The 27958-nt window shown below is 42.6% G+C and overlaps 1 protein-coding gene across 1 annotated transcript in view; it reads right to left on the bottom strand.

The window, feature by feature from the left end:
• Positions 1-1782: 1782 nt before the first annotated feature.
• NUP188 (nucleoporin 188) overlaps positions 1783-27958 on the bottom strand; it is a 27410-nt gene continuing 1234 nt past the window's right edge. The window contains exons 2-45 of the mRNA XM_010720866.3: positions 26575-26629; positions 25915-25988; positions 25234-25318; positions 24536-24616; positions 24003-24047; positions 23392-23484; positions 23132-23251; positions 22491-22702; positions 21595-21709; positions 20881-21081; positions 20067-20156; positions 19474-19539; positions 18828-18947; positions 18552-18678; positions 18281-18436; positions 17843-17969; positions 17283-17370; positions 17118-17194; positions 16844-16958; positions 16456-16576; positions 16166-16229; positions 15597-15725; positions 14524-14657; positions 14069-14175; positions 13648-13854; positions 12849-13018; positions 12447-12516; positions 11755-11822; positions 10924-11119; positions 10362-10439; positions 9934-10019; positions 9361-9506; positions 8531-8584; positions 8041-8222; positions 7499-7699; positions 6715-6807; positions 6357-6515; positions 5453-5590; positions 5191-5265; positions 4322-4531; positions 3490-3621; positions 3303-3373; positions 2844-2973; positions 1783-2631 (exon numbers count right to left, since the gene is read on the bottom strand). Coding sequence (XP_010719168.1) covers positions 2461-2631; positions 2844-2973; positions 3303-3373; positions 3490-3621; positions 4322-4531; positions 5191-5265; positions 5453-5590; positions 6357-6515; positions 6715-6807; positions 7499-7699; positions 8041-8222; positions 8531-8584; positions 9361-9506; positions 9934-10019; positions 10362-10439; positions 10924-11119; positions 11755-11822; positions 12447-12516; positions 12849-13018; positions 13648-13854; positions 14069-14175; positions 14524-14657; positions 15597-15725; positions 16166-16229; positions 16456-16576; positions 16844-16958; positions 17118-17194; positions 17283-17370; positions 17843-17969; positions 18281-18436; positions 18552-18678; positions 18828-18947; positions 19474-19539; positions 20067-20156; positions 20881-21081; positions 21595-21709; positions 22491-22702; positions 23132-23251; positions 23392-23484; positions 24003-24047; positions 24536-24616; positions 25234-25318; positions 25915-25988; positions 26575-26629 — 5239 coding nt within the window. The 3' untranslated portion in view covers positions 1783-2460. The remainder of the gene's footprint in view (positions 2632-2843; positions 2974-3302; positions 3374-3489; positions 3622-4321; positions 4532-5190; positions 5266-5452; positions 5591-6356; positions 6516-6714; positions 6808-7498; positions 7700-8040; positions 8223-8530; positions 8585-9360; positions 9507-9933; positions 10020-10361; positions 10440-10923; positions 11120-11754; positions 11823-12446; positions 12517-12848; positions 13019-13647; positions 13855-14068; positions 14176-14523; positions 14658-15596; positions 15726-16165; positions 16230-16455; positions 16577-16843; positions 16959-17117; positions 17195-17282; positions 17371-17842; positions 17970-18280; positions 18437-18551; positions 18679-18827; positions 18948-19473; positions 19540-20066; positions 20157-20880; positions 21082-21594; positions 21710-22490; positions 22703-23131; positions 23252-23391; positions 23485-24002; positions 24048-24535; positions 24617-25233; positions 25319-25914; positions 25989-26574; positions 26630-27958) is intronic.

The following is a 27958-nucleotide window of genomic DNA, read 5'->3' as shown; positions in this document are numbered from 1 at the left end:
AACTGCAGCTTGTAGGGAAAGGAGGGATGCAGGTCAGGCAGGAGCTGTGCCATCCTGGTCTTGGAAGCTGGGTGTAAAAGCAAAACAAAGCTCCAAATCCTCCCTGAAACTCTCAATGTGCCTCAAGCTTGTTAATGTCTTTCAGTTCCTTTCCAGATAACACGTCTCAGTTGTACTACACATTCATGAATTCTGAGAAATAGCTCCTCCTTAACCTAAAGCAAAAACAGGGCAGCAGAATGACTTTAGCTGCTGAGAGACTGGGAATGTTATTCAACATCTAACAACCCTTTTTGTTGTTATGGAAACTACCTCTGCTGCTAATCTAAAACCTTAAAGCCTTGTTCCTAGCCCCCAGCTTGGAAAGGAGGGATAGAAGGAACTCCTGGGAGAAGAAGCCGTTACAATGTTCTGTAATGTAGCAAAAATTCTGTTTTTCTACAATTTAACAAAGCTAATGGGTAATCAACTTACACTGTTTTAGTTTTACAATTGCAGTGATACAGCTTCATGGTAGATACCTATTCCCAAGTCCAGCTCCAACCCTGTTATTCCTCTCTGTGGTGTATTACAGAAAGAACAGCAGCAACACCTAATGATGCAGAAAATGCACCTCAGAGCACGCAGAAGGAAGTCTACCAAGCACCAGCACTCCTTTCCTTTGTCATTAGGAAAGGCATAGGGAAAAGTCTGGTGCTGTTTTGGGTTTGGAACTAACAGGCTGTTTGCAAAAAGACTGCACTCCTATCTGCTTATTTGCAAGTGTTATGGTGAGCCACCCATAACTCCTACAGGAGATTGCTGCCCCCTGAGCCAAAAGGCTCCTCTCCAGCTTAACACTGCTCCAAGCCCCTCTGTGGCTGAGAGGCAGGTAAAGGTTAATTCAGAGATGCAATGCTTCTGTCTAAAGAAACAGTACAGCTCTAAAATACAACCAATTGCATCTGCCACTGTTTGCAATGTAGCACCAAGGACTTCTGCCTGGCTCCCTAAGTTCTCACTCTAGTGAGAGTTTCTGGAAGCGCCTCTCCTTCCAGTGGAGACTTGACTCCAGGCAGCTAGCTCTAAGGGCAATTAAAACTACATCAAACGTGTGCTAGAATATCACCACCCCTTCAGTGTACCAGGAAAATAACAACCCTTAAAGCAATACCACCATCCAATGCTCTCACTGGTCTCTCTTAAAAACGTAAAAATTAAAAAGGTTCTGACTGGTAAAGCAACCAAGAATTTCTTTATGATAGAGCTTTAGGTGGGTGGTTCACAACTACATTTCCATTTGATTTCTTGCCTTAAAGAAGTCTGAATTCAGGGATTACTGTATGCAATAAACACTCACCTTTTCTTCCTGTCTCCATCACATGTTGAGCCTCGGAACCTGAAAGAGTTTGTTGATCAGCTTGAGAGAGACAACAGTGTGACAGAATGTCACTGCAACCAACTCCAAGTCCTAGCTGGAACTCCTGCTCCAGCAGCAGTGTAGACCTGTGCACAGAGCAACCTGGCAGAAGAATCATTCTTAAAAGAGTATGGCACAGCAATGCTTGTTTAAAACCAACAAGCTCCCCAGTGTGCCAGTAAGAGAAACAGGCAGTGTGGGAAAGCCAAAGGAATCAACCTTTGATAAAATCTCTTTGAATGGTACCTGCACTGTCACTCACAAGCCACAACTCACCTTGCTGTTAGAATCACAGAATCACAGTACTTCAGCTCAACTGACACAGGACTACACAGAAGATGCAGAGCCTGGTGCTGCAGGATACAAAACCACAAACCCAGCTGCTGTCTATAAAGGTTTTAATATCAGTATAAATAGGCCACAGTTACAAAAAATTGCAAGACTAGAGCAATGGAATTTTGACTTAAAAACCTTGAGTGAGGCCTTGCTCTTCAGAAAAACACACAACACACAGACTGGAGGGTGGAGGGGAGGCGTGAGCACACATACACCATCTTGCCTTGAACCACTCAGTACAAAAATAGTAGAAAGATGGTCTCTGAATTGCTGGCTGATCCCTAGGTTGTGCCTTAACTGGACTCTGACTGGGAGGGAGGGCCAGACTGCACCTTGTGTTAATAGCAGAGTTAATGCCCAGAGGAGAGTCTCTCCTCTCACTCCATCAGCCAGAGCTTCCCTAGCTGAGGTACAAGCTATAAAAATAAAGGTTTTGACTGTTCAGCACTTGTACCTGGCCAGGATGCTCTAGCAGATGGAGCAGGCGGGCTGTGCACTGGTCAATCTGAGGAGCCCCTCGCAGCTCTCCTTACATTCACTGTTCTGCAGGAGTTCATCAGGATCATGTTGCTGATGTTACAGCTTGGTATCCAACGCTGCCCAGACCAGGCCTCCCTCCCTGCCCCAGTCCTTGTTACAAGCTCTGCCAAGGGTGATGCTTTCTGTGGTGGATATGAATCGTTCTGGTGCAAGTCCTGGAAAGGGAGGCTGTGGTAGAACAGCATCTATCTCTGCACGTGCCGGACGAAGGCCTGCACGAGCTGAAACAAAGGCTCCTGCACCTCAGGCCCCAGCTTGGAGGTAGACTTCCCCTGGGGAGAGGGAAGAACCCCACTGGCAGGTGAGGAGGGACCACCACGGCGGAAATAACGAGACAAGCTGGAAAGCAGTGTACTCTGAAATTAGAAGATATCATGTGTTAGTTTCTTCCACATATATCCGCATATATCCCTCTCCCTCCCAAAACAAGGGGCTGGTGGCACAGGAACAGATACTCAGGGCCTCCTCATGCAGGGCAATGAATGGGCTGTACTAGGCAGACATAGGACCTTTTCCCACAAAACACACTTACAATGAACAGTGAGAAAGAATGGTACAAGCTGCTTACCAGCTCAGAGCTCAGCTCCTGTTTCATTCGCTGCTTATCGCGGGGATGCACAGCTGGGTCTCTCAAGTACCGAACAGCCTGGGAGATGAGCAGGTAGAAACAGTTTTCCATTGTAAACATGAGCAGAGACCTGTGCAAAGAAATGTAGATCAGCAGGAGACAAATACTCCAGGTTTCAGATCACAAAGCCTGGGAAAAACTTCACCTAGAGTACATAGGAGGGACCACTGCTGCTGCTCAGACTGGGCTCAGGCAGTGACAACAAAAGCTAAGGCCTACAGAGCAGAAATCCCCACATGCCCTGCATGCTTTGGAGAGCTTCTAACAGGCAGATGAATTCCTATAATTCAAAATGAGAAGTTCTGAAGCTACCCTAATGCCTATAAATCCCAGTTGTGAGCTGAGGAGCACTGGGTTCTGCCCCTTGGCCACAACTAAATAAAAGATCTAGAAACTTACTTGAGGGTTTTGGTTCCCTCTTGCATATTCAGCCCTGCAGCCTGAGGAAAAGGTTCCTTCTTCTTATCCAACTGAAAAAAAGACAGCTGTTGGACACAGCACATACAGAAGCTACTTTTCAAAATATTAATTAAGTTCTCTGAGATTACTCAAGAGCTGTGCTTTCCCAAACACAGATGGCTAGTACCTCTCCTAGCATGTTGAGGGCCACATTGACTGTGGCAAGGAGGGTCCCAAAGGAAGGTGCGACATCCGAATCAAAGGCTGGTGTGGTGAAACTCAAGACAAAGAGCACATTGTACTCAGCAAGGTCCAGTGACTGTGGAGAAAAGGAAAGAGGACTGTGTGACCCCTGACGACATGAGTATGATACTGTCACAGTAACAGGAATATCTAGTCCCTATAGCATGCTTTTTGTATGGAGAACCCAAAGCACTTGAGGCCATTTCTGCAATCTGTTACGCAGCTGGAACAGCAAAGAGCACTCTGCACAGTTCTGCACATGGAGACTGTACTCTGTTCACAAGAGTGAGCAGAGCCTTTCAACTCTCAGGCCGTGAAGCTGAGCAGCAAGTAGAACAATGACTGCTTCCAGAATGTTTAAAAAAGTCCAGGTAACCTAAGGGCAGTTATGGGAAGTAACTATCCAAAAGAAAGCAGCAGGACACTGCCAGACTCAAGGATTAAACCCTACTTGGCTTAATTTGGAGACCAGGCCACTAAGTCACACCTATGGGAGAACAAGAGTATCTCTTCTGAAGACCGACATGCTGAGGACACAAACCTAGCTGGCTCTGCTCCAGTAAGGCTGCATGTACAGTGCTGTGCAAATCACAACACAGCTCAGCCAAGCTTTCTGCTCAGATCAATGCTAAGAACTGAGGGAAATTCCCGCTTTGTGCAGCAGATGTACAGCAGGGTCACTGTCTCAAGCAGGATGGGCTGTGCTTCTCTTCATAGACCCAGAATGTCACTTGAGATGATGGAAACCTCCCTGTTCAGGGAGCAACATCTCTTACCTGATCGAGGAGTATCTGGCAGACATCGGGGGTGAAGTGGCGCAGAGCAGCAAGAGATTTGCTGAGGATTTTCAAGAGGCTGTACTGTACCATAAGCAGTGCCTTCTGCTCTGCTGCCTCTGACTCAGGGCTGGGGTGTTTGGAAGAGGTTTGGGGGTTACGCTGCACTCGTGGAGTCACACTTGATGGAAGGGAGTCACCATTTTTTGTCTGTAGAGAAAAGTGTTTTAGATACATTCACGACTGTTTTGCATTAAGAATGATGCTTTCAAGGAAAACTGCTATAAGCAAAAAGGAGGAAATAAGGCACACAAACTCTGTCACCTACTAGAAGCGTGAGAACTCACACTTAGTGCACAGCAGGGGAGGCTCTGCATTCTAGGAAAGCAGCTGCAGAGGCTCCTTGGATTTCACATTCCAGAAAATCAACACAGCAAGCCTCAGCCATGCTGAAACAGCACATCAGTAGCAATGCATTATCTCTACCTCATGTTCAACAAAGGATTCTCCAAGAACAAGAGCTGTATCTCTTAAACAAATTAAACCAGATTAAGGACATCAGGTCAGTAGTGTGTTAATGGCCCTAGAGAGCACTACAGCAATGCAGCTTCCTTGCTGCTTTGTAGGCAGCTCTAAAATGATAATGGCACCACTCAAGCACAGGCTGCTGTTTCTCAGGTTTGACCTTTCACAGTCTCAACTACTATCTGAAGACATTTTTGGTGTGGAAAGATGCAAATCCTAGCTATTGATGATTGCTGGTAATCACACTGGGAACAGAGCCTGGATACTGAATAACATTTGCCTTTCAGCATGAAGCATGAGCACACAATGCTCCCCACTTTCAGCCTTAGGGTCCCCATCCTCACCTGCAGGTAGTGCTGGAGCATTTTGCGGCTGTGCAGGAGGGAGGTACAGGCCTGACACAGGTAACACAGATTCACCTGAAATAAAGAAGGTGAGGGAGAAATCTCTTCAAAGATTAAAGCCCATCCAGGCAGAAAGTGTGTCATAAAGGAAAGAGCATGAAGAGCAGTAATAAAAATAAATGTAGTGCCTCTTTCTCTTACCAAATCCAATTTCCTGCATTCCTACACAAAGCGTTATCTACAGCAGTATCCTAACTCCTACCTGCATGTCCCTCATAAGCTGTGGCAGGTGGAAATGCCACTCCTTTGTGAAATTTGAGAGCTGGAGAATGAAGCCAACAGTGTGATCAGCCTCCTCCAGACAAGCCAAGCTCTGTACTGTCCGTACTGCATTCAGGCACTGGAAAGCAGAGAGAAGTAAATCAGAATATTGAGAGCTAAAGCACGAAGTCCACTCTTCTCTAGAAGAAAAAAAGCAGAGATCTGCCCTTATGGGCAAACAATGCATTCATTGAAAGTAGTTGCACAGCACATGGGGCAGAGACTCGGAGCACTTCACATTCTTAGAGGTCAATGCATTTCATAAGCTGTGCTGCTGTATGAGGGGACAGCTACTTGTCTAAGGAGCCTGCTTCTGAACAGCACCTACGTACAAACAGAACTCTTCAGCACTGACACAAACTGCCCAATGCAGCTATTTCAGTATTGTAGGACCTGAAAGCTTGCCAGCCTGAATGGTGATTGAACCCTGGCCACAGCATTTTCATTACTAGAGCAAGGCAGGGCTGAAGTCATCTCTAAGAACAGCTCTTAGACTCTTCTTTTCAAAGCAGATAATCACCAAGAAAGATCCCACCAAGCCCTGGATTCTGCTGCTGTGCTGAATAAGTGCATTACACACCTGTAGCAATGTTATAACTCCAAGAGTTGTCCCCAACGGGACAAAAGATGGTGACTGCCCAGCTCTAACCATCCTAACAACCATCCCTGCCTGACTTCATGGCTTGCAGGCATTCTGCCCTCCCCACTTTCGAACTGTTTCTACTATAAACCTTTCTGAGACAGGAGCTGTGTCTTTTCAATGCTTCTACAATTACTGACACATTTCCACTGCTGCTGCAACACAGAAGCCAAGTAAACCATCGCAGAGGAGGTATGTGACACACCTGAAGAATCCTTTCTTGATGGACACCAACAAAATCCAATGCTTCTGTCAAAAAGTTGTATCGGAGTGTCTTGAGGAGACGCTCCATCAGTGACATGGAGAGGCGATAGACCCCAGGCCAAGAGGGAGCATCCTGAGATTTCCGAGACGAAGCAGATGTCTGCACAGATACAAAAACAAACGACTTCTTTACACCACTGCCCAGCGTGCCACAAAGCCTCCACATCATTTTCAAGTCTCTAGCTCCTACGGGAGATTGCTGCCCCCTGACCCAAAGGGCTCCTCTCCAGCCACAGCCTGCAAGGCAGGGCATAGCAAGCTCTCCTGGCACATTGCCACCCAAAAGGAAGAGCACCCACCTGGATGGCTCCATTAGTGCTGAGTTGGTACACGCTCAGGAGGGGCAGGCAGACACTCTGTGTGACACCAGCCCCAGCCACTGCTGCTGCTCCCTGCAAGGCACAGAATAAACTACCATTAAAATCTGCAGGGTTCTCCCCGGTCTAAGACTAAAGAGGATCCTTCTGCATTACCTATTTCTGTCCCTTGCACTGCCACAACCCTTTTAGAGAACCTTTGTCACACATTCCTCTGTACTGCTAAAAAATTAGCAACAAGAAAAGCAACACTGTTCATACAATAAAATCTAGCCTGCACAGCTGTACCGTGAATTCCATTTCCACATCATCTGGTTTGGTAAATACCTAATCTTTGAGAAGAGCTGGCTTTGGAATGGCCTCCATTTCACTTAAAGCCCTACACTAAGTTGAATTTGTAATAGATAAGTAACGCTTTGCTGCAAGTAATGGGAAACCAGGTTCCAACACTTAACACTTTTAAATAGGCTGGATAATCTGCATTGTAGACGAATACATTCAGTGAAAGTGCCTGTTCTAAATTACAGGTCTGCTCTGGCTGCCTCAGATCTTCCATCTGAGACATCCCATTAAAAAGAAGAAGCAGGCAAAACAGGGAGGCGTAAAGACAGACCTACTGCTTGCCAGCTTCTAACAACCCATTTATCTACAGATCACTGTGCAGCTGCATCACAGGCACAATAATGAGATTAAATAGAATAATGAGAATAAATAGAGCCTATTAAAAATGTATAGTTATATGCTTTCTTTTCTCTGCATCTCTCACCTGTTGTGTCCTTGCTAAGGTCAGCAGCAGATGTAATGAGGCCTCTGTGAAGTGAAGGTTTTGTTTAACTCTCAGGCTGATCTCCAAAGCAGTAAAAATGGTAGGAAGCACAGGGACTTTCCTAGTAATCTGCAGCCAGTAGTCTCCATCATCATCAACTTCACAGAGCTCTTTTGCGAGATGCAGACCCAAAACACAAACCTGGAAGGGAGAACAGGGTATACGCTTGACATGTACATCAAGAAAGAAATCTTGAAAGCATTTCATGAGATGGTCTGATGTTCAGCCATTCTCAGAATCATATATTAAGGCGGCTGGTGTCCCTTACATTATATTCTATGCACTTCCTGGCTCTCATATAAATTGTGATATTGTTTCTTAGAACAAATCTGAAAGAGAGGCACAACAGCCAATCCCCAGGCTGGCATACGCCAGAATACCACGGAGCAATTCCCATGTAAGAACTGCCAAAGCTTCCTTTGGAGGCAGCAGCAGGCAGCAAAGGGGGTCCCCAACATACACAGATCTTTTTGGTCCTTTACCCCATCTCGCTGGTCCTTGTGTTTAACTCGGGAGGCATCATCTGTTTCCATGCTGTCCTTGTCATCTGTGGCATCTCCCAAGGTCAGGCTGTGTCGAGTCTGATCAAAGAGTGCAATGACCTCATCCTGGAGTGTTTCACACACACTCAGCACCAGCTGGGAGTACTGAGGGATCTCATTCACTACAACACACATGGAACAGATAACAGTTAGCACACCAACCCTGTACTTAGGTCTAACTGCTAATATCACTGGGATACATTCCTTGGAGTTAATATCACTGTTTTTATTGCAGAACCCAACAGACAGAATGTGAGGAATTGTAACAAAGTTAGATGAATAAGGCTAGAAGGATATAATAAGTTATAAGATCACCATCTGAATCATACAAAAGATAATTTTCCCAAGAAGTCATTATCAGCTGATTACATTTCAAAGCAGAAAGCAAGCACTGCTAAGGACTGTAGCTGCTCCCAGCAGTACTGCCTACCCATTTCTCCAGATTGCTGGCACCAGTCCATGGATGCAGTCTGCTGTCCATGAGCTGTATAAACACCACACTCTCATGAAAACCATCACAACAAATTGCACCACCTTTTACTGCCATGACTGCAAATTCAAATTCATCACCACATGCAAATGTTAAAAAATAGTAATAATTCTCCATTTTGTTTATTTTCTGATTGACACAGGTCTGCAGGGCCAGATAGTGGGACAGGAACTGCACTCAGATCAGGTAAACTGGGACACTCCTCAACTCCAGGATGCCTTTATATCTTAGTTGCACAGCACAGAGAAATACTGCTCAGATTCCATTGTATTCAGTGCTACTACAGTGTAAGCAGTCCTGCAAGGGACTGAAATAACAAAGTAATAGTGTTGGGTTATTTGTTTTAACACCACACACCATCCTCGGGTTTCTGTCACTTGTTATCTGCAGGAAGTAATGTCACAACTTAAGGTATCTTGGTGACACAGTACTGGGGTGTCTCTCCCACATCCACTCAGCTGTCTTCAAAAACACTCAGAAACTCTATTTTCATTTCCATCAAACTGATCAAACACAGGGGTTCTTGCTGGGAAAAGACAAGACAGGGAAGACATGCACATTGTGAACGATATGCCTGAGATGAACAATACACCTCAGTTCTCATAAAGCTGGTTAAAACAAAGTTCAAGAAGTGGAGATGTCCCAGAAGCTAGCAACTATATTCTACATCTTGCACTACAGCTAACATCACACACATTTTTATGGTAGCATTAATGGTGTATTCAGCCACGGCAGCACTGCTCTTGATGTTTGTACGTACAGAACCTCACCTTTCATCTCTTTCATCTGCAGCACAGTGATAAGAGCTGAGAACACTTTGGCTTTGGTTTTCTCCATCATCTGCTGATCTGCCTGTAGTACTCCCTCCAGAATCTGCGTCAAGGAGTTTATGATTTTATCCACAGAGCTCAACTCGCTGACAACAAAAAGGAAGAGCTCTTCAGATTAGACAAGATCCCTCAGTAAATATACTGGCTCGACTGAGCTGTGTGCATCGTTGGTTTAGGTTCTTCCAATGAAACTTGGACAAGTCCTACCTCAACCTCTCTAAAGGCATGCCACAGCACAGTGCAAATGCAGAGCTTGCTAGCTTGCTATCACAAAAGCTTTTTTTTCACACACTTTTCACCAGAAAGCAGAAAGTCAAACTGTGTATGTATTGCTATAAGATCTTTCAGCAACAAACTACAGATATCTGCCATCTCAAAAGAAAACTTCATTATCAGGCATCAGATTCCTCCTCAGATCATTAAGGGAAAATCACTAGAGCAAAACACTCAAACATACTCTCCTCAGTTTTTATATTTAGCAGTGATCAGCAAATATCCATGCAAAATACCTACCTCTTCCACTGCTTCAGCAGGATGAGAAGAAGAGTACACAGCATAGAGCCCAGCTGCAGACAAGATACTGACATGGGAACTAGAAGCTAAGAAGAAACATCACAAGAGTTACAGGTGTAACAGTCAATGCACAGGTGCAATGCAAGAAATGCTCAGCCCAAGCACCAACACCAAATGGTTCTTCAGCAGCTGGCAGCAACAGGGGAACCAGAGCCCTCTGCAGGCTCACCCAGTTGTATCAAAAATGACACATATTACACACTGATGTATAAGAAGCTCAAGAGAAGGACTTTGATTCAGACCAATTTCAGAGGATCTTAAAGAAAAAAAAACCTACGATGGCAAGCAGCTGCAGAAATAGAGCTCCTTATAGTATACATGAGATGAGCAATTGGGAAATTCAAGAACTTAGATGAATTTGCACCTACCAAAGCCTTGGTCCCATCTAGCACATCCAGAAACAATTGCTGATGAACTGCAGGATCAGTGAGATGCATTATATCCGCCTAAGAGCCACAAAAGCAAAGCTCAATCAAATACAACAAAAGATACACCATTTTTCCACTTTCACATGGGCCTACTCTTCTGTTATTTGAAGAATTCACCCAATTTTGTATCTGCTGAATGATCCAATTTTGCAGATAAGTATATGAGCAGTTAAAGAAGTTGGCAATGGCTAATTTCCCTGCTGGGCCATTTACTTCAATAAACAAAAGCTCTTCAGGACTACAGAATTACTTTGAATTGCTATAAAAATTGTACACCACTCCCCCATGCTCAGACAGACAAAACACTAACTATCCTAAGCCTACACCATGCTTGTGCCAACTTGTGTTCTGACTGCATATATATAACAACTGGAAGGAAATAAACAAGGGATTTTCACTATGATGAAGCTAATCCCTGAGAAGTTGACACTGCATTATTCAAAGTGTTCATATCAGATTATCACGAGAGATAAGAGAAAAAACCCACAAGGGTAGCTCTTACATGGCTAGTGGATATAATCAGCAGCATCCTCCAGGCTGAGATGAGCATCTGATATTCTGTCATGGAGGCACAGCTACTGCCCTCTGTCTCTGCCACATAATAGGCCAGTGATTTCACATATTCTGACCAATAAGCAAAGCGCTTTTTGGTGGAGAAATTCTTCAGCGTGTCTTTCAGGGACTGATCCAGGGAGCCCCTGACCAAATAAGGAGGAGAAGATATCTTCATTTATTCTTTGGTCAGAGAACACACTCCTTCTGAGACTCAGGTAGGAAAGCCAAGGGCACGGCTTGCAAGTGAAGGGTATTCCACAGATTAGACCTGTGCAGGGAATCCCACTTTTTGCATCACATTTTAAGAGAAAAGATGATCCCTGAAGAAAATCTACAATTTGTTTTGTTTTTTTTTAATGGAGATTTTAGTTAATCCTGACTATCTGTTATATTAAAGGGCAGTTATGCTCAAAAACTCAAGTGTGAGGAAATGATTAAAATGTTATTCAGCAATCATTATGCACTTCGCTTATTTCACAATTAAATTAAATTTGGTATGTTCTGATTGCAGGATACAAGGAAACACCAGCATTCTCACCTACAGCCTGCACAAACAGATCACAAACATACATTTGAATTTCTTACAATCACAAGATCACAATCTATGCAAATCAATTGCATAAAGTGATCTTGCAAAGACTGTGCATGTCTCTGCTCCCCCCACGTTTTCACAGGATTACATGTATTTATTTCCTGAAAGCCTGTGTGGTCTATCAGAACTAATACACAAAGTTCAGACTTTAGTAGAGGGATGAAGGAGAGACTGCCAAACACTCACTTGACAACATAGTAGATCTCCAAGCAGATGATTTTCATGATTAAGGCACAGGTATCCAAGACACTGAGCTACAAAGACAAGATGAAAACAAAATCTGAGCACCTTGCTTTGCAGAGTGAGTGAAACTCTAATTTAACCTCACCCACCCGCTCACAGTGACTGATAATTTTGCAGACTTATTTCTCCCATGATAGCAATAGTTATGTCATTTGACAAAGGACTGCTGATGATACAGAAGGAATACTGGATTCAAAGTGGCAGTCAAACTGAGTGAGGGCACAGGACTTTCATAACAAAGGGCAAAACATCCACAGAAAGGAAGAAAGCAGAAAACCTCACTGGTTGATGATACTAGGCAGCCCAAGCTGTGCCTAAAAATGAGGAGTCAGACAGCATACACAGTACAGGTGCACCACATACAGCACATCTTCCAGAGAATGTAAACACAGATGCCAGATAACATCTATTTTGATTTCACATGTGAAAAAGGAGCAGAGAATTTTGAAGACAGTCCATGCTGTATAGCCATTCTCTGCAAAGAGCACAAGTATGTGCTTCAGCTCCTGCCTCCACTGAAACCAGTCAGTCATACTGCTTTTTAGAAAGCCGAAAGCACAAATAGCAGCCACACACACTTAGAAACCCATCTAACAAGTACAAAGCTGCCTCCATTTTGCCCTGATGTAACTCACCTCTGATGTCTCTGAAGGTGGAGGCAGAGTCCCAAACAGTGGATTAGTCAAATTTTCCCAAAACTTTGGCCTAAAAGATGGATACAGAAGTAGTATCAGTTATCTCCCTCATGCCTAGCAGCATTTTGTCCATTCCAAATTTCACAGAAAGTATTCTTTGGTAAATACATGATTATATAGCCTTGCACAAAAGAAAGTGAACAATGTATATTTGCTTCTGAACATGCACACATTGGCTTTTCATCTTTCCCAAGAGACAAGTTCAAAATACACACACAGCACAGCCCTTAGTAGGATGCACAAAATCTAGGATAAAATTGTCCCTCAACGGCCCAATGAGCCAAAGAAAAAGCATTGTGGAATACAGATAGCAGAACACACTGTAGGAGAACAACCACTCACTTTGTCCTCAGAACCAGCATGGCGCTGTCTCGGCGGTCCTGCCACAAGGCGTGCAGGAAGGCGATGGCAGCACGGTGCAGGAGGGGAGGACACCAGTATCTCTCCTGTTGTTTGGAGTCTATCAGCTCTAAGACTACTTGGAGGCAACTCCACTCCCCCAGACTGAACTCCTAAAGCAAAAGGAAATGAGAGTGGTTACGCCCCCACCAAACCACTACAGATGTGTATTACAGCAGAATGCCTTCAATTCCTCTCAAACAGAAGAGTAAATCTTGAGTACATGATGCAGATACATATTTTGTAAATAACTATAAGGAATGTGTAACACAAGAGAGGAAAAGAGTTTTAGAGGTATAAAAAGTGAGCTAAGCTAAGACTTCATAAGATCAAATGCCTTCAAAAAGGTCCAAACTCATGAAGACCTCCAACTGCAAAGCATTAGAGAACAGGTGTTGAGAAAAACTGATATTAACTGTTATGCAGTGTATTCCCACTAAACGGCCACTGTCAGAGTCAGGAGAGTAAGGTCACAAGGATCTTTGCTATCATTCCTCTGACTCATAGAGATGTTCTTATGAAAATTGAGGACAGCTGCTTTTCAGCTGTAAGAAAAAGAGAAAGCTGAGAGCACAGCACAAGCACTCATTGCATTGAATGCAAACATGTTCTGCATTCACCTTTACATCAGGCACACAGAGTTGCACATAAAACCTATTAGATCTAGAGATCTGTGCCATAAGACAGAGGGATGTTACGATAAACGAGTGGTGAATCACCAGGCAAATGTCAGCCATTCTACCTTTGAGCCATCACTGCCATCCTTCACTTCCAAGTTCAGGAAGAGCTCGATGAGCCCAGGCTGTGTCTCCACTGCAACTGTGAGGAATTCCAGTATCATGACCTTAATACGCATGTCCTCAATCCTGCTCTGCAGGCGGGTGAGGAAAGCGTCACGGATGGCGGCAGCATCACTACCAAGGCAGGCATAAACAGACATGGGAGCAACCTGCAGAAGGAAAGAAACATCAGAAGCCAGGATAACCAAATTCTACAGAACACTTTTTCTCTAATACAAATAGCTTTCAATCCACATTGCCTTCAGCCAACTTGCATTAACCTCCCTGATACAAACAAGTCTGAAGAAAGTATTTTGAAAGAATTTCAGCGGTGGAATCAGGCACAAAGGAAGAAGCAAAGCTCTTGTGTGAGCCTCATCCTACCGTAGCCAGTCGCTTGAGCAGCTGGATGGCCAGGCGTGGCAGTGCAGGGTCATGCTTGTGGTAGATGTATTTGGCCAAGACAGCAATAAGATTGTTTCCATGAGCACCTGAAGGGAACACAATCAAAATCAAAGATAAGAGCAGCTGTTTCACAAATAATGCCTTCCATAGCAGAAGGTGAGAATTAGGTAAGTCTTCCAAAAATATGAAGCATGATGGGACCTTGAAGATCACCTAGTTCCAACCCCTCTGCCACAAATAGGGTTACCACCTGCCAGAATGCCTTACAGGAGGGCATTCATACAGGAGGGAGAATCAGCCTTCTTCTATCACTAGAAAGCACATTTTGGACATTTCAATAATTGACATACTGTCTGTAACGAGACACGCACAGACTATTTCTAAGTAACAAAAAACCACAGCTTCCCAGGCTGTCCCCGTGGAGGAATACATACCGTGCTGAGTAAGTGCCTGTTCCAGTGGAGATACCACACTAGAGGGGGGTTTCAATCTTATGACATTATTGGTGACTGAGAATGCCAGCTTCACAGTTTGTATCAGCAGCTGGCCTTGGCCTTGTGACTCATCACTGTATTTCAAAAAAGAGAGCAAAGTAAGTGACTGTGTTGACAACTGACATTTATTATCTGCACAACATTCAAAGATGAAATTCTGCACTCTGGCAGTCAGAGGTTATAACACATTTTCGCTCTGACTGTCACATCACCACCTAACAGCTGCTGAAACACAAACCCCCACACAGCCACAAAATAAATTGTCTACTCAGCCCTGAATTCTCAGCATCAAACAAAAAAGGAAAATAGTCTGACAGTCTACTGTCACTTTTCTCCCCCTCTTTAGGATAAAGATTTTAAGTGCATTAAGACAGAGGGAGAAACATTTGCAAGAGCCAATCTTAAAGAAATTATAAAGGCATCCATGATAAATGACGAGGCTCTAAATCCAGTATTTTCCCAAGGTTTTCCTTATGAGATAAACATTCTGGAGAGACATGAAAGTCAAAAAGGATTTTCACATAGGTATTGCTTTCTCCATAACAAGTCTAGATTCCCTTCCAGATGATAGGGAAGAAAGGATAGAAGAAAGGAATGGCAGACCTTCTCAAAAACAATCTCCTGACAAGTTTGGCAGGCTATGTGTTAAGGAAGATTCCAACTTCGGCTTATAATCCTCTTGCTTCTAATTCACTCTATTCAGTCTTAGAAATTAAATTCAAGTGAATACATTATTTTAAAAAAGTAACTGCTAGCAAACTTCAAGTAATGGAGCACCCACCAAGACACCACACATGTCATTAACACTAAGCAAAGTAGAAAAATAAAGAATAGGATGGAGAGTGTACAGCAAAAATTACATCTGGATCCGTAACAAAGAAGGCTTGTTCCTCTAGAATATACAAGGCAGGCTGCCACAGATCCCCAAATAAGTGCAATTATGTCAAAGCCACATTTCAAATATTACCCGTTGTTTTTCTCCTCACACTACTGAGTTGAAGCACATGACTCACCTACTAGACTGGGAGGCCATCACCATGTCAATAGTGTCCACACCAATCCCCATGATGTTAATGACAGCTTGCCCTGCTTCAGTGTTGGCCAGACTGAAGATGCACAGGGACTGGAGGCTGGGGACATTGCTGTGGGACACAAACACCACAAGAACAACATCATTAAGATCTCTCCTAGTACTTTCCTCCTCTCCCCCCACTTACTAAACAATCACAAAGTGATGTTTGCATTTCTACATGCCCAGTAGCCCCCACTTCATTCTTTCTTCTACTTCCTTCAGAGTGGATACATCAAATAGGAGAGTGGGTGGCACTCTGCCCCATGGAACACATATGCTGTTTTCCCCTTCTTCACCAGATGTTCTAAAAACCAACATGCTTTGCTTTGTCTCTTTCTCTACCCTTCCTACTCTCCATAATGCAGAAAAGCACTGAAACCAGCACTACACAACCAGGCCAGTGAACTCCAGGTAACTTTCATTCAAAAACTGAAACAAAAAGACAGCAACAGAGTCCTGCTACACTGTAAACCAGCCTATCCCAGACCTGACATCCATCACCCATCTTACCTACTGCGAGGATCCATTTCAGGGCATAAATTCAGGATTGCATGAATCTGCAGAATGAGGCATCCTGAAACACAGATGAAATGGACTGCTCAGTTTTCAGGAAGACCTGCTACCTAGTCCCTAACATTTTCAACCAAATCTCAGCATCTAGCAATATGAGTGGATGCACAAAGCAAATCCTAAAGGTCTGCCAGGAAAGATCTGATTCAAAAATGGGAAAAATGTATGCATTTTCCCCAAGACAGGTGATCCTTTTCGGTCTCACCTGTCTACCCTCTCGATGTCCTTACCAATTTTCTCTCTCACTCCATGAGAGTTGTAACGCCATTTGTGGTAATTTGGTAACATCTCCTTCAGGACAAACACAATGCAGGGCACAAGCCCTTGGCTCTGGGTGCTACCAAGCTGTCCCTAGAAGAAACAGAAATGTTACTTTTTCCCTTCTGGTGTAAAGGGGATCAAATCTTTCATAGGAAGATCAGCCATGTGTCTTTAAATGTGAGAAAACCACTGACACAGATTTACAAACAATTTCTATTCTCTGGTAGCTCAGATCAGAGCAGTTTTTTTGAAAGAACCAGAGAAAGCACAGAGGATGTCAGGCACTGCTGTATTTTACTTTCTCAATGTATCAGTCTATAGCTGACTTCACATAACGACCACTCCAGAAGCACTCACCCGGACCAGAGTTGTGATGAGGTTCAGGAAGGAGATGGTCACGCTGTACTCGCCTTGAGGCTGTTCTATGCCCATCAGCAGGTTTCCATAGCCCCCAGCATTCATTCCCTCTGCACTGTGAAACAAGCAAGGGGATTCACTGTTCAAATAGTACAACTTTGACATGAGTGAGAAATGCCAGATGCACAGATTCCATAAACCATAGATTTCAAACAGGCAGAAAGGTCTTATGACAGATCATGAACAATTCAGGCAGGAAAAAAACAACCAATACCTAATCACATGATTCATACTGGATACTGGATTGGCAACGAATGGTAAGAAGCCTGTATGGTGAAGGTCAGTCCAAACCTGCATGAGAACAAGTAGAGATATTATCTCTCACTCACATATGCACATGTACTGGTTCTCAAACTTAGAAAACCAAGAAGGTCCTCACCTTGGCTGGCATCCGTGCAGCCAGTACTGTCAAACAATTGACACAAGAAGCAATAACGTCCATAGGGGGAGAGATTACAGTTGTCAGCCTGGGAAAGACAATACACATAAAATGCACTGCCATCTGTGATCTAGTCTATATGCCGTTGTTTTGATCCAAAGCATCAAACCCACACTCCAGCACAGACATCAGAGTCCATACTGTCAGTCTAGCTTTGCCAACTCTTCCTCTCCCTTGAATCAGATCAATTTACTGCACGAGGCAAGGCTCATCAGACAACAGGCTGTCACAGTGAACAGTGATTATCCATCAGATGACCAGAGGGAGAGTTAATATGTGCAACAACATCCAAGAAAAAAGTGAAGGAGGGATGGCTCTGCTGCATCAAAGCATTCTGTAGCCAGAACGCTCCATATGAACGTCAGTCTTGGGGAGTTCAACCACTGAGATGCACTTCTTTCAAATCTTCTGGTAAAATGGGTAAGTGACAACTCTTTCAGCTCATTATGTCTTCTCAGGTATCCCTGCTGTTAGTGACTCCATGCAGGTCAGTGACTCACCTCTGCAGCAGCATGTAGATTCGTGACGTAATTGGCAGAAGGCAATCTGCTATGGATACATCAGTGCTGATGACTTTATGAACCAGATCAATGATTGGCTTGACCCTCTGGCAATGCTGAAGCACATCTAGATAAAGAAAACTAACATTAGAAGGCAAAAATCACACATCAGCAGTTACCAAGCTTAAAACAATGCACATTCATCTTCCAGAATATCCCCAGGCTCATCTCATTATACATTCTCAGCCTATTGCAGTGAATTACCATAACAGAAACCCCCAAACCAAAACCATCAACAATAACAAAAACAAATAGGTTTTAGGTTAGTATTCCAAACTCTTTCAGAAGTACTCAGAGCTGCTCAATCCTACCGTTAACTTAAAGTTGATAACAACAATCAATTACTTTATTCTCTCTTATACTCCCTGCCTCTCTCACCTGCTGTGGATACAACATGGAGCAACATTTCAATCTCACAGGTAAACAGTGTCCAGCTGCTGTAGGAATACTCCCATCGTACTAAATAAGCTCGATCATCCAGCATCACTTGGCCCACTGTTCCCTGAGGTATCCGCAAATTTGTTTGACCTAGTCCTAAAGAGTGAAGAAGCAAGTAAATCCATAAATCTCCCCACAAGTTAGAAGCCAGGTAAAGAATTAAATTCCACAAAACACTTGAATAAGAAAAGATGAAATGCAGTTTCCTTACCCAGAGGATAGAGGAGCTTTGGAGCCTGCCTTCGCCACAGGGTGCCATCTTCATGAGAGATCACATCAGGAGGTTTATGCTTGTAGAGTTCTATGTAGAAGGACATTTTATCCAGGAAACTGTACACCTGCACAGAAAGAGAGCTTAAGAAACACAGCCAAAGTGACAGATCCTCTTAAAAATCAATCAACCACATCATTACCATGCATTACCACAGAGCATGCTAACCCTATCTTGAAATAAACAATCGCCCAAACGCCAAGAGAGATCTTGTACCTTTTTTGCAGTAGATTTATCTGACACAAGAGCCTGGAGCAGCTGAAGGAGAGGAGTAAGAAGGTGGGGGAACATCCCACACACACTGTCCAGGATAATACCCAGACCTGCAGTTGGTTCCTGGTGACGGAAACAGAACAAATGTCTTACTGCTAAAAAGAAATGCTAAAATAGCCTCAGTATAGCATAAGGATATGGCTCCTTTTCAAGTCGTACATTGGAGACATTAATCATGCACAGAAGTATCCCTCCTTGCACAGACTAAAGCATGAGGCAGTGTGCAAGTATAAGGTAGGAAGTAAGACTAATGCATTACACATCATCCTAATTCTGTAACAACAAAAAAATAAGCATGATGCTTTTATCAGCAGTTAGTTCAGTCCTTGCAATCCCAGCCCTGTTTTAAACTATCACCTATATTAAAACTTGTTCCAGTATCCTTCAAGAGTAAAGCCAAAGGTGGACCTAAAAGGCAGGAAAGGGCAAACATAAATATAAGGTAGATACAAATGAACACTGGCTCCTCAGGGCCTCCTAGCAACTAGCTAACCAAATATGATCAGTCTGTTCCTTTCCTAAAAGGAAATCTTCTTATCAGGTTTTGGTTATAAGCAAGGTAGGACAAAGAAATTGCCAGCACACTCACTGTCTTCCAGAACTGCTGAGGAATGCTGGAAGCTGCCAGAACTTCACATGCTGCATCAATTATATCCTTCAGAGGACATGAGGAAAAACAAAATAAAACAGTACTTTACACCAGAACCAAATTTTGTCACATTCCTAAAATTTAAGTTTCCATGCTTAGCAGATAAGATGGAACTACTCTTTCTAGTCAAAAGAGAAGGAAACACCCCCCACAAAGCCAACCTAAAACCATGCTTCTTACAAAGGAATGGCCTGGCCAGGACAAACACATCCACTTTTTTTATAAAGGGCTATATGATGTCCCATTAAACTTAAAAACTGAAAATGTATTACTTCTATTGCTTTGTAAATAAAACACTGACAAATAGTTTCAATGGGACTTCAAGTTCAAGACACACTGCATTTCACTGTTATTTAGCCAGTCTGCAGAGGTACTTACTAAACGTGCATAGTGTAAACCACGCTTTAAATCTATCTAAAACACAAATTTTGCTGTTTCAAATGCAAGATTACAACTTAACAGAAGTAATTAGTATCAGTTATGACAGGTTATTTCAAATTAGCTAAGAGATGCAATGAGTGTTGGATGCTTACTTGCTGATTGCCCAACGTATGCAATTCCAGCGATGTCAGGACAAAGGAAAGAAGCCCATAAATGCACATACAAGCTGTGCTGACTGTACACTGCAAAGAAAGAATACATAAGAGCATTACAGGAGAGATTATGAGCTACAGAACACAGTCTAACAGCACGTAGTCTCCTGCACACCTCTGAGTAACTGCCTCTGTCATGTATCCTTGCTACAGTACAATAAGCAGTCATCAGTTAAACCACACATAACATGAAAAGTTTCACTGAAGTGAGAAATCATTCGCTGCTACTACTACTATCATGAGAAACGCCTTCAATACATCAAAAAAGAATCATTCAGTGTTCAGAGAAATCAGAACACTTGTTTTCATTGGTTTCTGCCCATCAACGTGATTGCTCTCACACACTGTATTGCTTAATGAAACCATATCTGGAGAACAGTGCGGAATTAAATCAGCTAGCTGTCAAGATCTACAACAGCAAGTATACCCATGGAGGCAAATTAACAAATGTGATTAGATGTAGTCTGTTCTGATCAAATGAGGTACAACGCTCCTACTTACAGAAGGTTGTCTGTTTGTTTTTGTTCAGTTATGGTTTTTTTCATTCTTTAGGCATAAAAACCTGTTTAGTACCAGTTTCATTTCTGCTTTTCACTAAAAGAATGTGAGATGATAAAATATGCTTTATTACATGCTATGGTTCAAACCAGCTTTAGCTTGCAATCACTTTGATTCAAAATCACTTCCCACACATCTTTACATCATTAGTAGTTAAAAGCCTTCAAGAGCTTACATATGATACTAAGAAACTCACATTCTTGCCTCCACTGTTAAGTGATTTCAGAAGCTTTGTCAGGTACTGGAACACATTGAGCTGGATAGCAGTGCTGCCCATCCTCCTGATAACATTGGTTGACTCCTCGGGATTTATGGTATGACGGAGCAGAGCCCAAGCCAAAAGCACTGGAGCATGATGTGAGACATCCCCCAACTGCAGCAGCTGATTGTCCATTTCCTGCACAGAGACAAGAGCAACACAGCTGAGATCCCACGGAAGCAGAAAATACTCGGTAAGCATACTGCTGATGGCACCTTTCTGCTAACACTCATCGTTCTATTACAGACAATTACTTCAAACATCCAATGGACCAAACCATTTGTAGTCCTGGTCTGGCTCTGTGCATGTTTTACTGACTTTGTGTTCTTCTAATCTCAGAATTTCCCTGTCCTAAAAGCCCTAACACTGAGAAGGGAATGAAACAGAACATTTTTGAAGCTCACATTGCCTATCTCTTTGCACACACCTTTCTTTAAAGAAAGGCCCAAGATAATCAAGTAAATAAGTGAGAGAAGAATTAATTTCCTTCTTATTTGTCCCATCACGTTCCATGGATGCTAGCTCTTATATTTGGTCAGCAAACAAAAGTCAGAACCTTTTATACATAATCTTTTAGCAGCACTGCTTGGATAACCAGAGGAAGTTTTACACTGTCAGGCTGAACTTGGGGTTACCCTGCCTGCACTTTACCTGGTGGATATGTGCACAATTGGCTAACTTGTGCTCCTCTGTCCTATCATCCAAAGCTCGTTCATGGAGGGAGTCAATTTCCATGCCTTCCACCAGAATAAGAGCACTAAGGTAGCTGCAAGCAGGAAAGAGGAAAAAAAAATCAAGTAGGTGAGACAATTTATTTGAAAATTCAGTTATTTTCATTTGGTTGGTTTCTAATTTAAAAAGAATGATAAACAGTCAAAGAACAACATTCAGTTTGCATTGGTTCAGCTGCTCTTTGAAGAAATACAAAATCATGCAAATTAGCAGCAGGTTATCCAAATTTTGTCTTGAAATGCTAAGCATAGAACAGATTAAAATCCTCAAAACTACCTGAACAAACAAACAAAAGTCACTGAAATTTGAAGACAGCTTTTCTACTTTTTTAACTCTATGCCACCCACCAAGACTCTCATTCCTTCAGGATGCAGCCTAAGCTATGTCCCACACAGCAAAACAAAGACATTGTGGCCACTTGTGTAAGCAGACCCACAGCATGTACTAAGGCAATTCAGTTCACAGTACAGAGCTGTGAAGATGCAGTTTCACCTTACAACTAGACCATCTAAGAATAAATGGCACTGTGTCTTCATTGCTATTCTTCCTACAGACAGTTAAAGCTGGCATCTGGATGCCCCTCTGCTTTGCAATCACATCTTCATTTTGCCACAAGTGTCCAATGCAATCAGAAAAGACATTCTCTCTTCATCACAATTAGTTCAGCTTGATTTTCAGAGAGGTGATTTTAAAGTGGTGATTTTAAGAGAGGAAAGAAAGAAAAATAAGCACTTTCTTTCTTTCTTTCTTTTTTTATTTACTGAGGAAAACAACTGCACTGTTCTGTACTCACTTGACAAATACACATTACTTACCCAATATGATCCACCAGATGATCCATGCTCTCATCTATCAAATGCCTGTTGGTTTGTCTCGTGCCAAATCCCTGCTCCTTGAACAACTTTGCAAATACCAGAAGCTCATCAGGTACCATTTCAAAGTATGCATAGTAGAGGAAGATGACTTCCAGGAGCATGGACTGCTCACGGAGGCATTGCACAAACCAACGGGAAACCTGACGTTCTGTCTGCACAAGGAGAAGACCCACCATCATAAAACAAAGCCCAGAGATCAGACAAAGCAATCAGAAACCAAGAGGGGCTGAGCTATTTCAAAGTCTGCGTAATCGGTGGTTTGCATTAATAACATGAAAAGCCACTGCAAGTACAGTGTTCTGACACAGAGAGACTATGAAGAGCCACATGAATTGACCTGTTAGCTGAGTGTTATCAACAGACTTCCTACAAGGAAGAGTGTGTTTCAAACAGCTTGCTTTGGTTCTGAGCAAAAGCGTGCTCGATTAAAAACAACAGTTAGGTTTCTTGGACTAAGAGAGCCATCATTTTAGGTTACGTCTGCACACAGACATTTCAACACACTGTATATAAAGAAAGATTTTCTAAGTTAAATAGACACACTTGGTAAGTTTTATAGAAGAGCGGGGAAAAAAAAATACCATGAGGTTTCCATGTGTTTCCCAGGTAGGAGCTTCTGCTTTGTACAGTTCTTCAAACTGTTTACGGTAATTAGGAACCAGTTCCTTTTCCAACTTCTCGACACACTGGAAGTACTGTGCCTTAAACAAGCAAAGAAAGAAAGAAATGAACTTCCACATGCATTCTTGCGTGGTTTTTGCAACCACAAGCGGATAATTAGTACGCAACTTACATATTTAGCTTATTTCAATGATATCCAGGGAAAGGTTCCTGTACTCACTGTATAAGGGTGCCTCTCATCCTGAAAATAAGTGAGCAGATGGAGGACACAGCGCAGAATGCAGATCCTCTCTTCGTAGTAATAGTCAGCAAGCTGTGAATACATAACATTACCAGCATCAGTTTGGTATTGTGTTCAACTCCCGTTCACCTTCCTCTACCAATGCCTATAGCACCAGAATATACAGTGCTTAAACGCTACGACAGATGGAATTTCAACTAAGCAGTTTTAAGTTATCTAAAAAATAAATCAATAAATAAACCCACTAAAATTTCATTAATTTAACAGAATTCAATAAAACGTGTTGTTGGGACATGTCTATAATTATGCTATTCAATAAAATTTGGAAAAGAAAGGCAAAAATGAGATACAATCTTCCATTCTTCGTTTTTAGTAATCTCTTCCAGGCGTGATGATCAACCTCCATTCCAGAGCTGTCCCTTCAGACAGAAACATATAAACCCATAGGCTTCAGAAAATGTGGAAGCATTCACCTGACAGCTGAACTCCCTGACATTAATCCTAAAATCCCCATCATCCCAGGGCTTTGTGAATACAGAATGTTAGTTCTCAGATCTTTTCACTAGAAAATATAAATGGAAATGACTAACCTTCAACATCAGAGCCTGACTCTGCCTTTCATCCTGAAGAACTGTCTGTGAGCAAAACATAACAAAATAATTACCTATTGCAGAAATACCTACCCACAAATATCATCAAATAACAAATATCATCAACAAACAAACAACAACCCACAACTGAAAGAAATGAGAAACTTTTTCTTTCCATTTCTTTTGGAAAGACAGTTTCCAAAACTACAAAACCAAAATACTTATTTGTAAATGTTCATTCTTCATCTCTACCCATTCTCATTCACACATCTGTAGGTTTCCTGTATTCCTGAGACAGAGATGAGCCAAATCCTTGCAGACAGATTCAAGCAAGAAGAGGACCAGAAAGCTAGACTTCAATTTCTGCTGTCACATTTCTGTACAGTGGTACTTGGCCACGGCAGGTTTAGTGAACACAAACTACAGTCTTTTCCAATTCAGAATGTGGGGTTGCATATGATTATGTTCATCAACAGATTATTGGTATTGTGGACAGATGTACAGTAAACAGGAAATAAATGGGAGCTAGGGACCTTCAGGGAGTCCCTTGTTCCTCTGTAATCCTCCTGTAGATAACACTGCAGCAACTGCACACTCTGCTCTTCATCCAGACCCTGAAAAAAAGAGAGAGATGCTCTGAAATGAACAAAAGTTAATTGAATTCATTAAAGATAAAAATTCTCTCCAAATATTTCAGGTAGAATTTCTCTTCAGAATAAATAATAATAGAAAATCCTTGCTTTTCAGGATGATGCTTGTTTCAGTCAGCGCTTCCCTTGAAAGCAAAATATACAAGCTTTGGTGTAACGTAGGTGCAGCCAGTTGAAACCTCAGCAAAGGAGCACCACAGTCACTTAAACAAAGGTACTGCCACAGGTCACCTAACTCTCACTCCCATAGGGAAATCACAAGGAACATAACCTTGCATAAACAGCATCTGTGGCAGATACTTTAAGGGACATTGGTTCTTAGCTGAGCAGTTTCAGACGTCTTGAAAGAGCCCAAGATCAAAGAAGATTGCTTTTGAAAAGCAGGAGGGGATGAAAACCAGGAAAAACAAACCACCTCATGCAGTCACTAATAACTTCAGGAAATTTTGATGTAGAGCCTCTATGGGTATTTGTAACCTCCTTGAGATTACTTTGAACTGAAAGAAATTTAACCTTGCCTCTCCTCAGCATCAAGAAAAGCAAGGATTAAAAAATAAAATCAGAAAAGCACCTTCACTCACCAAAAACTTGCTGACCCTCAGACCCAACTCTTTTAGTGGAGCAGCTACATCTTTGTCAGCTTTTATCTTCTCTGCTGAAGTTGTACTAAAGAAAAAAAAACAGTCATTATTAAAAATGCAGCAACTCCAAGGAATGAACTCAAGAGGCTTAATTTCCAAGTTCTCAATTTTATCAGTTTAAACTGAACGCTTGTTTGCTTTCAATAGCCTTTCAATATGTCATACAGCAACAACCAGCAGTTTTCCTACCAGATAATACTCAACATTGTCCACTACTTTATTAGTATAATAAATACAAGTTACATTCATTCTGTCCTTTCCAATGAAGGAATCCAGTTATCTTTCTGACATGACCAAGTGTCAAGAGGAGCCACTTCATTGCAGAGTGCATACTTGCACTTGGGCACCACAGCTGAGCAGAGGTAAGGGAGGGTTAAGAGCTTTCCAATGTTGGTAATGACAGCAGAAGCGATGTCATTTCTTTCTGGCTTGTATTTTATGCCCTAGAAAGTAGTCTGGATTAAGCACTGCCCATTGCTGTTCCTTTCCAAAAATCTCAAGTCATGCAAGAGAATAAAGATCTATTTTTAGAAAATCAGAGAGAAATATTCAATATGCTCCTCTACTTACTATTAGATTCCATTTCAGAGGTTAATTTCTATTATCAGACAATTACTGTACCTTGGAGGTTTGTAGTACGAAAGCCCTTCTAACAATCTCTGCCAGTGCTTGTTCAGTTCTGATGCAATCTGTGCCTAAAAAAACGAATCAAATATTACTTGACAAATTCCTCAATATCTCCAGTCCAGTAGCAGATTTGTTTAAGTGAAGAAAAGAAATTCCACCATCACAGAGATAGGAACAACACAAGGCAAACAGCAGCATCTACGATTCAGACTGATTCAAGGTGAGTACTGTACGAGAAAGCTTGCTGCCTTGCCTAGTATTAGGAAAGGAGAGGAATGAGAAGGTGCTGGTCTAGGTTGTGATATGTTTGCATTTCCATCCTCTGGGCACACTCCTGGATGCAGGGGCTCCATCCCAGAAAATTCAGAAGCAGGCTGTACCACTCACATCTATCACCCTATATCAGTCAGTCTAGCAAGCAGCACTTCTGTCCACTCCTGAAAGGGAACCACCTTTTCATATACTCTCTTCCAGGCAGAAGCTGATGAAGCAACTATAAGCAAAGAGTGGAAGAACAAACAAGCAGTGGAGAAAGAGCAACAAAAATCACACCAAGGAAAAGGAAAATACAAAACAAGTATTCAAACGGATGTACAAATGATGTATTTGTTCATTAAGTGAGAGGGAAACGGGCTTATCAAGACATGGACTTACTGGTTCTCTTAAAGCTGATCTGCCCAGGAGAATTGTCCACAATTCTCTGCTGCTCCTGTAAATAAAGGGAAAATGTGGAGACTGTTTTAATAACAAACACCATTTCAGGCTTCTATTTAGTGTGCACCTTTTCAAACTTGCAATTATTATTTTAGAGCAGATCATACTGCAATATAAAGTAAAAGAAAAATGATTTAAAGGACATTCATTTTTAGCTAAGCAGTTTCAGATATGCTGGAAGAACACATGAAAAACCAAGAGGGTGACTGCTGCTAGAACAAAGCTTATAAATATGATACCTCTTCGATGCGAGTTTACATCAACTTACAAACTCAATCTGATCTTGTTAATTGAAAGCTTAGGGTTAGTAGAAGAAACCTAAATAAGGAGCAGAGCGGTATTTTATTGGGTTTCATCTGCTGCTGCCCTCCAAATTCCTCTTTAACAGTTTCTACCTTCACTCAAAGAGGAATACAAAACCAGGTAAAGAGAAGAAACACAACACCTTTCCAAAGGGGAAGTTCCACTAGCCTCAGCTATTCAGAACATGCACCTGAGCTGCTTGTTTCTTTCTGCTTCTCTGGGAAGTTTGTAGGAAAGCCAACCTGTGCTGGAAGGTGTTACAGACCAACCCCTCACCCTGGCAAATGCACCTACAAAGATGAGCCTCCCTACAACAGCTCTGCAGAAGCACCAAACTTAAGTTTGCAGAAGCAAACTTAAAACTGATGATTTGTCAGCAATATCACACAAATCAGGAGTGAAAATGCCACAACTCCCCATAAAAAGGCAGTTTAAAAAATAACAACCCATAACCCGATAACTTTAGATTGGCATCATCAAAATAAGCCACTATAGAAGCAAGAGTCACCTGTAACACCTGACACATGGTGCCACCCAAATGACTTACGGAAACTGCTATTTCCAACACATCTATCAACCAGTTTCTACCTCCAAACTCCTCAGCAGGAGCAGCTCGCTGTGTGGGAGCCGCACAGCCCTGCTGACTGTGCAGGTGCAGCCCAACGGGTGCAGAAAGGACACCGAATTTTACCAACGAATGGCTTTGCAGTATAAGAGCCAACCTCGCACTTCATTCCACCCTAACCTCTTTCATCAGACTGCGGGAGAGCGATGGGAGGCAAGCTCCCTCAGTGCGGCCATAGGGCACAGAGCTGTTCTCGGCCCCGCTGGGGTTGTGAGCTTTGCTTTAATACAATTTAGACACCCAGGGCCAAACGGAGTCTGAAAGCGACAGAATAAACGACCAAAAGGGAACGAAAGCAGCGATCCGAAGGAGCTGGTCCCAGAAAAGGGCTTCCTTCCTACAGCTCCCGCGCGGCTGCCGGTTCCCTTCGGTCTGCGAAGGGCTCTCCGAGGAACG

Source organism: Meleagris gallopavo, chromosome 19 (assembly GCF_000146605.3).
Source record: "Meleagris gallopavo isolate NT-WF06-2002-E0010 breed Aviagen turkey brand Nicholas breeding stock chromosome 19, Turkey_5.1, whole genome shotgun sequence".
NCBI classification, from domain to species: domain Eukaryota; kingdom Metazoa; phylum Chordata; class Aves; order Galliformes; family Phasianidae; genus Meleagris; species Meleagris gallopavo.
Note: the sequence above shows the minus strand (reverse complement) of the source record. Positions and strands in the feature narration are given on the sequence as shown.